The 12,801-nt window shown below is 37.5% G+C and overlaps 1 protein-coding gene and 1 pseudogene across 1 annotated transcript in view; one reads left to right on the forward strand and one right to left on the reverse strand.

Moving 5' to 3' along the window:
• The window catches only part of SLC24A1 (solute carrier family 24 member 1), a 45,706-nt gene that overhangs the window by 10,188 nt on the left and 22,717 nt on the right, over window positions 1–12,801 (forward strand). Inside the window, exons 2-5 of the mRNA XM_074236218.1 lie at window positions 217–270; window positions 1,651–1,759; window positions 5,120–5,322; window positions 6,184–6,319. Of these exons, the coding sequence (XP_074092319.1) occupies window positions 217–270; window positions 1,651–1,759; window positions 5,120–5,322; window positions 6,184–6,319 (502 nt within the window). The remainder of the gene's footprint in view (window positions 1–216; window positions 271–1,650; window positions 1,760–5,119; window positions 5,323–6,183; window positions 6,320–12,801) is intronic.
• On the reverse strand, window positions 5,005–5,499 carry LOC141521652 (large ribosomal subunit protein P1 pseudogene; annotated as a pseudogene).

The raw sequence follows: 12,801 nt of genomic DNA on the forward strand, positions 1-12,801 counted from the left end.
CCAAATAATGGAAGGGCTTAAATATCAATCTAAGGGAGTTAGATAATTTCTAAAATTGGATTAACTCCTGGATATAGATGAGACATACTTCCAACAGTCAGATAAATAGCATGGCATTGGGTGGTTTTCACTGAACATCCAGAATGCAAGTGGGTATGGTGGCCTGGGGGGCTGTTATTGGTATGACACTCCTGTGACTCCTATCCTTGTTTGTAGACAGGCAATGGGGACATCGCTGTGGATGATCTGGAAGATAGCAATAAACTGAAGGTGGGTGCTATCTGGGATCTAAAATGGTGTGGGAAGCCCAGGGTGGGGGAAGCAGGTACTTTTTTGGGGGGAAGATGAATCTCTTTGGCTTAATAGTTGGGATCCAAGGAGTTAAGAGATCTTCATTCTAGTTCCAGCCCTGAGTTAGACTAGCTGTGTGACTTTGGACAAAAAGGATATATATATATATATATATATATATATATATATATATATATATATATACACACATATATATATGTATATATATATAATATTTATACATTGCTTAAGAATATATATATTTAATATTTATACATTGCTTAAGTTTTTCAAAGCTCTTGATTTACAATATTTCATTTGATCCACACAATAGACCTGCAAAGTAGGTGCTGTTAGCTTCATATCCATTTTATAGAAGAGGAAACTGAGGCTTTGAGAAGTCACTTGATTTGAATAACCATAGTTTCAGAGAGCATCCTGACTTCTAAAGACCCAGGGCTCTTTCTATGACCTTTTGTTGCCTCATGTGGGCAAGTCATTAACATCCTCTCTCAGCTTCGGTTTCTTCTTCCATAAAATGAGGAGGTTGGATTATATGATCTCTGAGGTCCCTTCCAGCTATTACAATATGAGTTAATAGTTTAAAGTGATAGGAAGCATGAAAAGAAGAGACCCATGAGGTCCAAATTAAAAGAAAATACACTTATAATGGAGGTAAGAAGTGTACTCCTGGATGGGTATACAGGATCTCTGAAAACTATCACTGCACTTTAAGATGTCTGAACATCAATTTGTCCTAGGGTTCTCTTTGGAATTTGGGGGTGGGTTATAGGGGGAAAAACTGAATATGGCATCACAGAGATTTTCCAAGAGAGATCCTATAGACTGTACCCATTGATACAGAGTCATCATTTCCTCTTCTCGCTCTCCTTCTCCTTCCCCCAAATCCAGAGACAATCCCCCAACCCCTGCCTCAATGATATATTAACAGCTTGGGTGATCCATACTATAGCTAATAGAGAGCCTCAAATGAAGAATGCTGTATGTTTGTGAGTGTGTTGTATTTGTGTGCTGGCACACTCATGTTATATGCATGTACATGCATATATGTTTATTGCTATGGATGGATATGGTTATGTGAGTGCATCCAACATTGGTGCCTGTGTCTGAGTGTATCTGCAAACACTGAATGATGCGAGTTGCCAAGTCACCTGGAAGATCTTGCAGAGTTACTCTGGTCACCAAAGCAGCCACAGGACAGGAGGGAGTTATGGGATGGGTTTGTGGTTCAGGTGATAATCCAGTCTAGGAACTCAGACCAGAATCCTCCATGATGTCTCCTGATCTGAAGCGGACATAATTCAGACTGAGGCCGCTGTGGTGTCTCCCCTTGCTCAGCTCCCGTCCAGTCTGACCCGAGGAAGCAGTACAGCCTCGCTACACAACAGCACCATTCGCAGCACCATCTACCAGCTGATGCTGCATACCCTGGACCCCCTAGGGGAAGGTAAGTGAAGTTTCTAAAAACCTGCTGGAGGCTGAACCACACAATACTCCTACAACCTCAGAGGCAAGAGACAGAGATGAAAGGAGATGGGGACAGACACAGTGATGGAGGAAGGCAGTGACGAAAGCAGAGGCAAAGGCTCAGAAGAGACAACAGACAGAAGCAGGGAAAGAATATGGACAAAGAGAAAATCAGAGGGCATATAGGGACAGAGACTGAGACCAAATCAGAAGCACAGAGGAATAGAGAGGGGGATGCTTGAGGAGATGAACACAGAGGCACAGTACTGTGCCAAGGACTTGTTGACTGAATGATTTGTCAAATCCCCAGGGATCACAACATCCATAGCCAGTCAAGCCAAAGCACCCAAAGGGCTTAGCTTCTGATAATGTCTGTATTTGCCTCACATTCTTGGGAAGATGGATTGTGACCCAGTTTTCCTGTTTCCCACAAAGGGAAGGAGGTGAAAGTGATAGAATTCTGTTTAATTTTGTATGCCCACCCTAGACCCAGGGCTGATTTGCCCTCTCAAGGGAATGGAAACTGAACTGACCTGGAATGTCAGTGGTTTAGGTCAGACGAGTTCTTTATTATACCAGAGGGGTCTGCACAAAGATCAAACAACCACCTTTGGGGAACATGAAAGTCATGCCCTGAGAAGGGGACTGGACCAGATGACCATGTTTCTTCTAATGCTAGGAATCTATGATTCTATGATTCATAATTTGAGAAATGCATACAGGTTATAGCAGTCAGTCAGAAGTTCTTATTAAAGTGTTAGAATTGTACTAAGTCCTGGGAATACAAAGAAAGGCAAAAACCAATTTGTGTCCTCAAAGGTATTACAGTTTTATGGGGGTGAGGGACAGAGTACAACAACATATGAATCACTAGGCATTGGATGGAAGGCAATCTGACAGGAAGGTATTAGCATCTAGTAGGGAAGGGTGAACTGGAAAAGCCTTCTGTGAAGGGGAGTATCTAAGCTGAGTCTTGAAGGGTAGCAGGTAAATTGAGGTAGAAGTGAGGGGGCAGGGATTCCAGGCATGGAGGACAATTTTGGAGATGGAAGGTGAAAAGTCCTAAGGAACTGCAAGTAGAGCAATGTAGTTGGATCATGGCATGCCAGAAAGGGAAAAGAAGGCTGGCTAGGATTGTAAAAAACTCAACCTGACAAACTGTGGGCTTTTTGTTTGATGCAGAAAGATGATAAAGACTGCAAATTTTTAAAGTCTATATAAGCATTAGGTTCTATTATTATTAATTATTAACAGAGAATCACTGGAACTCAATGACTAGGGAGATCATATCATTTCAGAAAAATTATCTTGGTGGTTGAATGGAGCTTTGATCAGAGTAGAGAGAGATGCTAGGAGACCTGTGGGAGGTTCTAGCAGTAGTTTAGATGAGACGTGATGAGGTACTGTACTAGTATAGCTGTGTGGATTAAGAAAAGGAAATTATATGGTACATGTGAAGGTAAAAATGACAAGACTGGATAATAGAGTGGATATGTAGACAAATGAGAATGAGGAGTCAAGGGTGAAACTGAAGTTGAGAACCTGGGTGAATGCGTGTATAGCGATGTTCTTGAAAGTGATAAAAGTGGGGGAGGTTTGGGAAAAAGAAAATGATTTCTGTTTTGGACATATTGAACTTGCAAGGCCCATAAGATGTCCAAGATGTCTTAAAGGTAGGCCAAGAAGACAGGGTGGGATAGATAGATCACTAAATCATCTATTTAGAGATAATAATTGAGCCATCGGACATAATTAGGTGAGCAAATGAGTCAGTATAGATCAAAAAGAGAGGGAAACTCACCATTAGAGGACATGAGTTATGTAAAGAGCCAGCAAAAACTTTAGAAAGATAGAAGAACCAAAGAAAGAGAGAAAAATGGGGATGAGTGAGTGAGTGAGTGAGAGAGAGAGAGAGAGAGAGAGAGAGAGAGAGAAAGATGAGGATAGAGCAGAGAGAAGATCATACAGAAAAACAAGGTATTAAACAGTCAAACATTAAAGAAAAATCGAGAATTAGGTCAGAGAAAAACTCAATGACTTGTCAATTAGGTAACTTTGGAGAGTTTAGTTTGGGTTGAAAGCTGAGACTGCAAGGAGTTTAGAAAAGAGTGAGGGCATAGAAAATGGAGGCATTGAGATGGCTTTCTCAAATTGTTTAGTTTGGGCTATGGAACAGCAGAGAAAATCTAGCAGGGATGGACAGATCAAGTGAGAATTTTAAAAATGGAAGAAACATATGTATGTTTGTAAGAAATAGAAAAGAAAGTAGTAGATAGGAAAATATTGAAGATAAGAGAAAGAGGGGTGAAGATACTAGAGAAATCAGGGGATAATACAGAAAGAAAGGGCCACTTCTTTATCTGAGATGTGTGGGAATGTAGGACGAGATAGTGGAGGGAGATGTATGAGTGAGGTGCGATAAGGCATTGGGACAAAAGGGGAGTCCCAGTTAACAGATTCAATTTTTTCAGTGGAGTATGGAGCAGTACTTCACTATTCATCTTCAAGCCAGTAATGACTACAGATCTGTAGAGGGAAAGGGATTTTTCGGTCCAACAGGAACCCTCCAACCCTTCCCATGATCACAATTACACCTTTGTTCAAAATCACACTGGATACTTTCTAAACATGTACCAAAGGCCTTCTGATTACAGCAGCAAAAATAGGAAGACCTTTATCAGATTAGAAAATTAAAGGCATTCTTTGAACAAAACAAGACATTCATTTCCCTCTTAATTCTGTTAGTTAAGAGAGAAACTGTTATTTTGCATCCTCACTTTATAAATTAAAAAACTTAATAACCTAGGTTAAATACCTAGAGTCAAAAATCATATCTGATTCCATAGAAATGGGACTAGAACCTTGTCACCCAAGGTCTCACTCCAAAGAGGTCCACCTACAGTAATAAGAACAATAATAGCAGCCAACTATCTGTCACACACTATATTGAGTTTTACAAATACAACTTACAACAACTCAGGGCAGGGGGAGGTTCCCCTTCAACTCATAGAGTTCTAGAACCCACTCCATAAGGTTGTAATATCTCCTTTCTTTTCTTTAAATGGTTTTTGGTTGGTTGGAAGTTCTACCAAGAAATCTGTTTCAGTTATATATTCCATCTTTGCTATATGCTTCACTCCTAATTCAGAGGCAAGGAAGGAGCATCCTGCTCAGAGATGGGGTGGGATGGGAGTGGGAAAGGAAAACTATTTTTTTTTAGTTGAATTAAGCCCTTTATTTAATGCTACAAAAAATATTTAGTCAAACAGACCAAAACCCATGTCATCATCAGACTCCTCGGATTCTTCTTTTTTTGCTTCTTCTTTCTTCTTCTCCTCAGCTGGGGCAGCTGCACTAGCAGGAGCAGCACCTCCGGCAAGGGCAGCACCTCCAGCTGCTGGGGCAGGTCCACCTACTCCTACATTGCAGATGAGATTTCCAATACTGACATTAGACAGAGCCTTTGCAAATAATCCAGGCCAGAATGGTTCAACATTCACACCTGCTGCTTTAATGAGGGCGTTAATTTTATCTTCCGTGACCGTAACTTTGTCGTCGTGAAGGATGAGGGCGGAGTAGATGCAGGCGAGCTCGGAGATGGCCATTTCAGGGGATGGAGGAGACTTGTTTGTAGTGGTGCTAGCTGCCGGCTGAAGTGGAGTCACCTCAACACGGCCTTAGCTTCCGAAGAAGAACCGAACACCTTACAGACAACTGAGGAGAGGGGAGGAAAACTATTTTTGAAAGTGTCCTAACATTCTAAAAGTCAGAAGAAGAAAACCTCTTCTGAGTTTTAAGCAAAAAAGCTTTAATTAAGTTTGTCTTAAGTCCTGTATTAGACCCTGGAGATACAAAGCTGAAAAAAAGTTCCTGCCCTCAGTTTCCCAGTAAGCAAAATCGATCTTCCTTGGCTCCTGAGGTCGGAAGGATATTGTTACAAATCATTTTAAAGGGGGAAACAATAGCCAAGAATAAGTAGTTAGTTTGTGAGGTAGGATGAGGGAAGAAGGAATGGTTTCTGAGGTTTTGATCAGTGCAGAGAGAACAGGAGATGCTTAGAATTTGAGCAAAGTGAAAAGAGCTAGAATGTAATTTCTCTGACTATGATTCTTCAGGTCTAACTGAATTTAGAAGTTTTGGGGGGAGGTAGGGGTGTAGGGGTAGCTGTAATATCTTCTTCAAAGTAGCTATATATATATGTATATATATATATGTATATATATATGTATATATATATACATATATATATATATATATATCTATATCTATATCTATATCTATATCAGGGAAACGTTACAAGGATGACTGGCCTAGCACGCATGGCCTTCACAAGGCGATAGACAGCTCAGGAAAGAAGAGAAGTCCAGGAAATTCACTTTCTCGAGCTCTCTGCAAACAAACTAGCTTGGATTTATGGCCAGGCCTGATTGCCAAGTACCATCAATGCAGTCCCAGTCGACACCCGAATTGAAACTCCCCAGTGAAGTGTTCCAAGTGGAAAACAAAGAAATCGATTGCGGTTGTCGCCTCTCAATGACTGGCGAGAGGAGGCTCACTGTCCATTAGAGAGAATTTTTATAAGCTTTTTAGAATGCTTTTTATAAACACATTTTTCCACTGGGTGTCATCTTGGTGGAGTGCCAACCAGATATTTACTTTCCTTTTTTTTTTGTTGTTTTTGTTTTCAACATTCATCCATATGAATAGGTATATTTTTAAGATACAAAATTTCCTTCCACTCCTCCCCTTTTTATCCCCCTCCCCTTAGCAGGGAACAGTCACATTAATATTGTAAATGCACATTTGTGTTAAACATATTTACAGATTAGTAATTTTCGGTATGAGGAATTAAGATTAAGGGAAAGAAATACACAAGAGATTTTTTTATAAAAAAAAGTTAATGTAGTGTTCATCAGACTGAAGGTTTTTTGTTTGGTTTGGGGGGGTTTTGCTGGGTTTTTTTTGTTGTTGTTTGTTTTTCTTCTTCTGGATGGGGATAGTATTGCCCAAAACCGATCTAAAAGGGTTGCCCTAGTTCTCTGAACTGCTGAGAGGAGATGCATTCATCAAGGTATCATCTCACAATGTTGTTGTTAATGTGTAAATGTTCTCTTGGTTCTGTTCCTTTTGCTCAGCATCAGATTCTGTTATTCATTCCATGCTTCTCTAGAATCCAAACATTTATGGTTCCTTATAGAACAATAGTCATATACCATAACTTGTTCCAACCATTCCCCAATTGATGGGCATCCCCTTAATTTCCAATTCTTTGCCATTACAAAAAGAGCTACTATGAATATTTTGGAACATGTGGAGCTTTTCCCATTTTTTATGATTTCTTCTGGATATAGACTTAGAATTTGAATTACTGGGTCAAAGGATATATGAACAGTTTTATTGTTCTTTGGGCATAGCTCCATATTGCTCTCCACAATGGTTGGATCAGTTTACAACTCCACCAGCAATGCATTAATGTCCCAATTCTCCCATAACCTCTCCAACATTGATCATTGTCGTTTTTTTATCATCTTAGCCAATCTGATGACTGTGAGGTGATGCCTCATAGTTGTTTTAATTTACATTTCTCTAATCTAAAATGATTTGGAGCATTTTTATATGATTATATTTAGCTTTAATTTTTTCATTCTTTATTATGAATTCATTATGAATGTGTATTCATATTCTTTGACATTTATCAATTGGGAATGGCTTGTAACCTAAATTTGATGTAATTCTCTATATATTTTAAAAATGAAATCCTTATCAGAACTCCTAGTTGTGAATATTGTTTCTCTGCTTTCTGCTTTTCTTCTAATTTTGGCAGCATTGATTTTATTAGTACAAAACATTTTTAATTTAATATAGTCAAAATCATTCACTTTGCAGTTTATAATGTACTCTATTTCTTTTTTGGTCATAAATTTGTCCCTTTTCCATAGATCTGATAGACTGAGTATTTCTTGGTCTATTAATTTATCTATGGTATCACCCTTTATGTCTAAATTCTGTACCTACTTTGACCTTATTTTAGTATAGGATGTGAGATGTGGGTTTATGCCTAGTTTTTGTCATACTATTTCCAGTTTTCCCAACAATTTTTGTCTAATAATGAGTTCTTATCCCAGAAACTAATGTCTTTGGGTTTGTCAAACAGTAGATTACTGTAATCATTTACTACTGTTTGTTTTGATTCTATCCTAATCCACTGACCTATTACTTTATTTCTTAACCAGTACCAGGCAGTATTGATGACTGCCATTTTATAGTATAGTTTTATATCTGATAGAGCTAGGCCACCGTCCTTTACAATTTTTTTTCATCAGTTCCCTTGCTATTCTTGACCCTTTGTTGCTCCAGATGAATTTTGTTATTATTTTTTCTAGTTCAGTAAAATAATTATTTGGTAGTTTGATTGATATGGCACTGAAAAAGTAATTTAATTTGGATAGAACTGTCATTTTTATTATATTAGTTCTACCTAACCATGAACAATTGACATTTTTCCAATTATTTAGATCTTACTTTATTTGAGTAGAAAGTACTTTGTAATTGTGTTCATACAGTTTCTGGGTTTGTCTTGGAAAGTTAGAGTCCCAGGTATTTAATGTTGTCTACAGTTATTTTAAATGAAATTTTTCTATTTCTTACTTTTGGGATTTCTTGTTTATATAGAAATGTTGATGATTTATGTAGGTTTATTTTATATCTTGCTGCTTTGCTGAATTTGTTGTTTCTCAGGTTCTCTAAGTACACCATTATATCATCTGAAAAGAGTGAAAGATTTGCTTCCTCACTGTCCATTCTGATTCCTTCAATTTCTTTTTCTTCTCTTATTGCTAACGTTTCTAATACTAGGTTGAATAGCAATGGTAATAATGGGCATCCTTGTTTCACCCTGATCTTATTGGAAATGCTCTGACTTTATCCCCATTACATATAATATTTATTGATGGTTTTAGATAGATACTACTTATTATTTTAAGGAAAATCCATTTATTCCTAAACTTTCTAGTGTTTTTAATGGGAAGATTGTATTTTAATCAAAGGCTTTTTTCAGCATTTATTGCTATATTCATATGATTTCTGTTGGTTTTGGTATTGATATGTTCAATTATGTTGAGTGTTTTCTTATACCTACCTGGTATAAATCCTACCTGATCATGGTATATTATCCTAGTAATAACTTGCTGTAATCTCATTGCTAAAACTTTATTAAGATTTTTACATCAATGTTCATTAGGGAGATTGGTCTATAATTTTCTTTGAGTGGTTTGGTTCTTGCTGGTTTAGGTTTCAGCACCATATTGGTGTCATAAAAAGAATTTGGCAGAATTCCTATTTCTAAAAATAGGTTATGTATAATAGGAATTAATTGTTCCTTAAATGTTTGGTAGAATTCACTTGTAAATCCATCTGAACCTGGAAACTTTTTCTTAGGGAGTTTATGGATGGTTTCTTCAATTTTTTTTTTTCTGAAATGGGGTTAAGTATTTTATTATCTTTTCTGTAAATGTTTTTATTTATTTAGCTATTTCATTCAGGCATACAGTTGGGCAAAGTAGCTCCAAATTATCTCTTTAATTTCCTCCTCATTGGTGGTTAGTTCACCACTTTCATTTTTGAGACTGGTAATTTAGTTATCTTCTTTCTTTTTTTAAAAATTAGATTAACCGGGGCAGCTAGGTGGCGCAGTGGATAGAGCACTGGCCCTGGAGTCAGGAGTACCTGAGTTCAAATTTGACCTCAGACACTTAATAATTACCTAGCTGTGTGGCCTTGGGCGAGCTACTTAACCCCATTGCCTTGGAAAAAAAATTTTTAAAAAATAAAAAAATAAAATCAGATTAACCAAAGGTTTATCTTATTCACTCTTTCATAAAACCAACTCTTAGTCTTATTTATTAGATCAATAGTTTTCTTGCTTTTAATTTTATTAATCTCTCCCTTGATTTTTCAGAATTTCTAATTTGGTAATTAATTGGAGATTTTTAATTTGTTCTTTATCTAACTTTTTTAGTTGCTACCCAATTCATTAATCCCCCCCCCTTTCTCTATTTTACTTATATAAGCATTTAGAGATATAAAATTTCCCCTCAAAACTAACTTGGCTACACCCCATAAATTTTGGTATGATGTCTCATTTTAATCATTTTCTTGGATATAATTATTGATTATTTCTGTGGTTTGCTGTTTGATCCCCTCCTTATTTAAAATTATTTAGTTTCCAATTAGCTTTTGATTTATCTTTCCATGACCCTTTATAACATGTAATATTTTTTTGCGTCATGGTCTGAGAAGAATTCATTTATTATTTCTGCCATTCTATATTTTAGTATAAGGCTTTTATGCCCTAGGGCATGGTCAGTTTTGGTATAGGTGCCATATACTTCAGAGAGAAAGGTGTATTCTTTTCTATCCCCACTAAGTTTTCTCCCAGATGTTTACTTTCTTCTGGGGCCTCTCCGCAACTGTAGTCTAATGTCTGTAGCTAGAAGTTGGGGACCCTTGGGAAAGGAGATATTTAAGTCTTTTTGAGCTTGGAAGACCTGAAAAATCTCTTATTTGGGGTGCTGTGGATAGAAGGATAAACTTAAAGTTACTAGGATTTGAGTTCAAATCCCACCCCTGACCCAAACTGCTTGTGTGACCTTAAGTAAGTCACTTAACATCTCCAGGTCTCAGTTTCTACATCTATAAAATAAGAGGGTTGAACAAAATAACCCCTAAGGTCCTTTCCAGCTCTCCATTCCCATTGTACCTCCTTCCTCATCCATCAATCACAATCTTTTATTATTTATCAGCTAGTATGCCAGAGATAAGACTATAATTGTAGAAATGAAATATTTCTATGGGAAGTAATTACAGATTAATGGATTAAAGGGATTTTATTTTTTTGGACTGGATCTATCACTTCCACCAGTGTAAGGAGTACCCTGTGAAATTCTATTTTATGGCCATATTCTTAGAGAGGGCTCAGAACCCTAAAAGCTTAATTGACTTGTCCAAATCATATAAGCAGCATATATCAGAGGAAGCACTTAAACCTATATCAGCTGGATTCCAGGGTCTAGTGGGTCTTTTTGTTGAAAGGCAATGGGGTTAAGTGACTTGCCCAAGGTCACATATCTAGGTAATTATTAAGTGTCTAAGGTCAAATTTGAACTCAGGTCCTCTTGACTCTAGGGCCCCTGGTTCTATCTAGTATACCACCTAAATGCCCTCAATCAGTGGGTCTTAATCAGGATTCTATGAATTTCTAAAATTTTAACAATCATATCTCAATATAATTGGTTTTCTTTGTAAGTTTGTGTATCTTAATTTATGCATTTAGAAACCTTGTTCTAAGAAGGTGTCCAAAGATTTCATTACCTTCATGGCCTACCAAAGTGGGCCAGGACACAAAAAAGGTTAAGAAAATCACTGGATTTTTACCATGATGCTTTCCAGGAGAGATGTACAAAATAAATATTAATAAAAGAGGTAACAGGAAAGGCTGCTTGAAAGAAAAAGCTCTTGGGATTAGCCTGGAAGAGAGACTGAGGTTCCAAGAGAGAGACCTGAGAAGTGAGAGCACTTAAGGGTTGGAGGACAGCTTGAGCAAAGGCAAAGAAGTAGGAAATGAGATTCAGTAAGTGGGGAATATACCAAAGAAGCCAGTAAGACTGGGTCATTGAACCTCAGATTGGAACATATGAGGAAGAATAGTGTGTAACTAACCAACTGAAGACAGATCAGGAAGTTTTAATGCCAAATTGAGGAGATTACATTTTATCTTACAGGCAATGGGGCATCGCCAAAGATAGATGGGTGAACAAAGAAGTAACCTGTCAGACCTGTGCTTTTGGGAAGATCAGTTTGTCAGCTATGGAGAGCAATGGTGTCAAACTCAAATAGAAATGGGGGCCACCACTTCATACATAAAAATTCTTGTAGGGCCACATATTCACTTAGAAAACCATATATTAACATTATCTATGTTCTATTGTGTTTTTATTTATTTTATCAAATATTTTCTAATTACATTTTAATCTGATTCAGACTTGAAGTGCTGCAGGCCTGTGGGCTGGTATTTGATGGCTGTGATGTAGAAATGGGTTTAAGAGGGGAAAGAGACTGGATAAGCAAGACTTAGGAGACTATTATAATTGTCCGGGAGAGTGATGAGGGCTTGGATTTAGGTGGTTGTGGCATGAGAAGGGAGAGATGTAGTAGAGTCAATAAGACTTGGTATAGATTAGATACAGAGGGAGAGGAAACTGATGAATCAAGGATGATGCCTATGTCAAAAACTTGAGTGTTAGAAAATGGTGTTGTCTCCAAGAGAAATAAGAAAGTTAGGAGATGCAGATTTAGAAAGATCAAGAACTCTGTTTTGGGCAGTAAGTGAAGCTGCCCATGGCACATCCAGGCAGAGCTATCAAACAGGCAATTGTAGATAAGGAACCTGACCCAGGGTAAACAATCAGGATTGAGAATGTAGATTTTGGAATCATTTTATAGAACTGATAGGTGGGAACTGATGAGATCAGTAAGATAAAGAGAACAGAGAAGACTTAAGACAGATAGTATATCCAGGTTCAGCAGGATAGGAACCTACAAAGGAGACTGAAAACATTTAATCTGATAGATAAAAAGAGAACCAGGACAGAGTAATGTCATAAAAACCCAGGCAGGGGAAAGATGATGTCCAGAAGGGGTGTACATTAATTGGTACCAAATACTGCAGAGAGTCAGGAAAAAAGAGAAGTGAGAAAAAGGTCATTTGATTTTGCAATAAAGAAATCATTCCTGATCTTCAAGAAAACCATTTCAATTGAGTGATGGGAGTAGAAGCCAGACTGAAAAAGGTTGAGAAGTGAATGGAGTTGAGAAAGTGGAGGCTAGAAGTTTCTTGGTAAAAAAGAAGTGAGAAACAGGACTATACTTTGAGGAGATGGAAGGGCCAAGCGAAGTTTTATTTTTTAAATAATATTATTTTTAGTAATGGAGGTACCTTAGTGGCTGGGAGAAATAGTGTTCAGC

The sequence above is a fragment of the Macrotis lagotis genome, chromosome 4 (genome assembly GCF_037893015.1).
Source record: "Macrotis lagotis isolate mMagLag1 chromosome 4, bilby.v1.9.chrom.fasta, whole genome shotgun sequence".
NCBI lineage: Eukaryota > Metazoa > Chordata > Mammalia > Peramelemorphia > Peramelidae > Macrotis > Macrotis lagotis.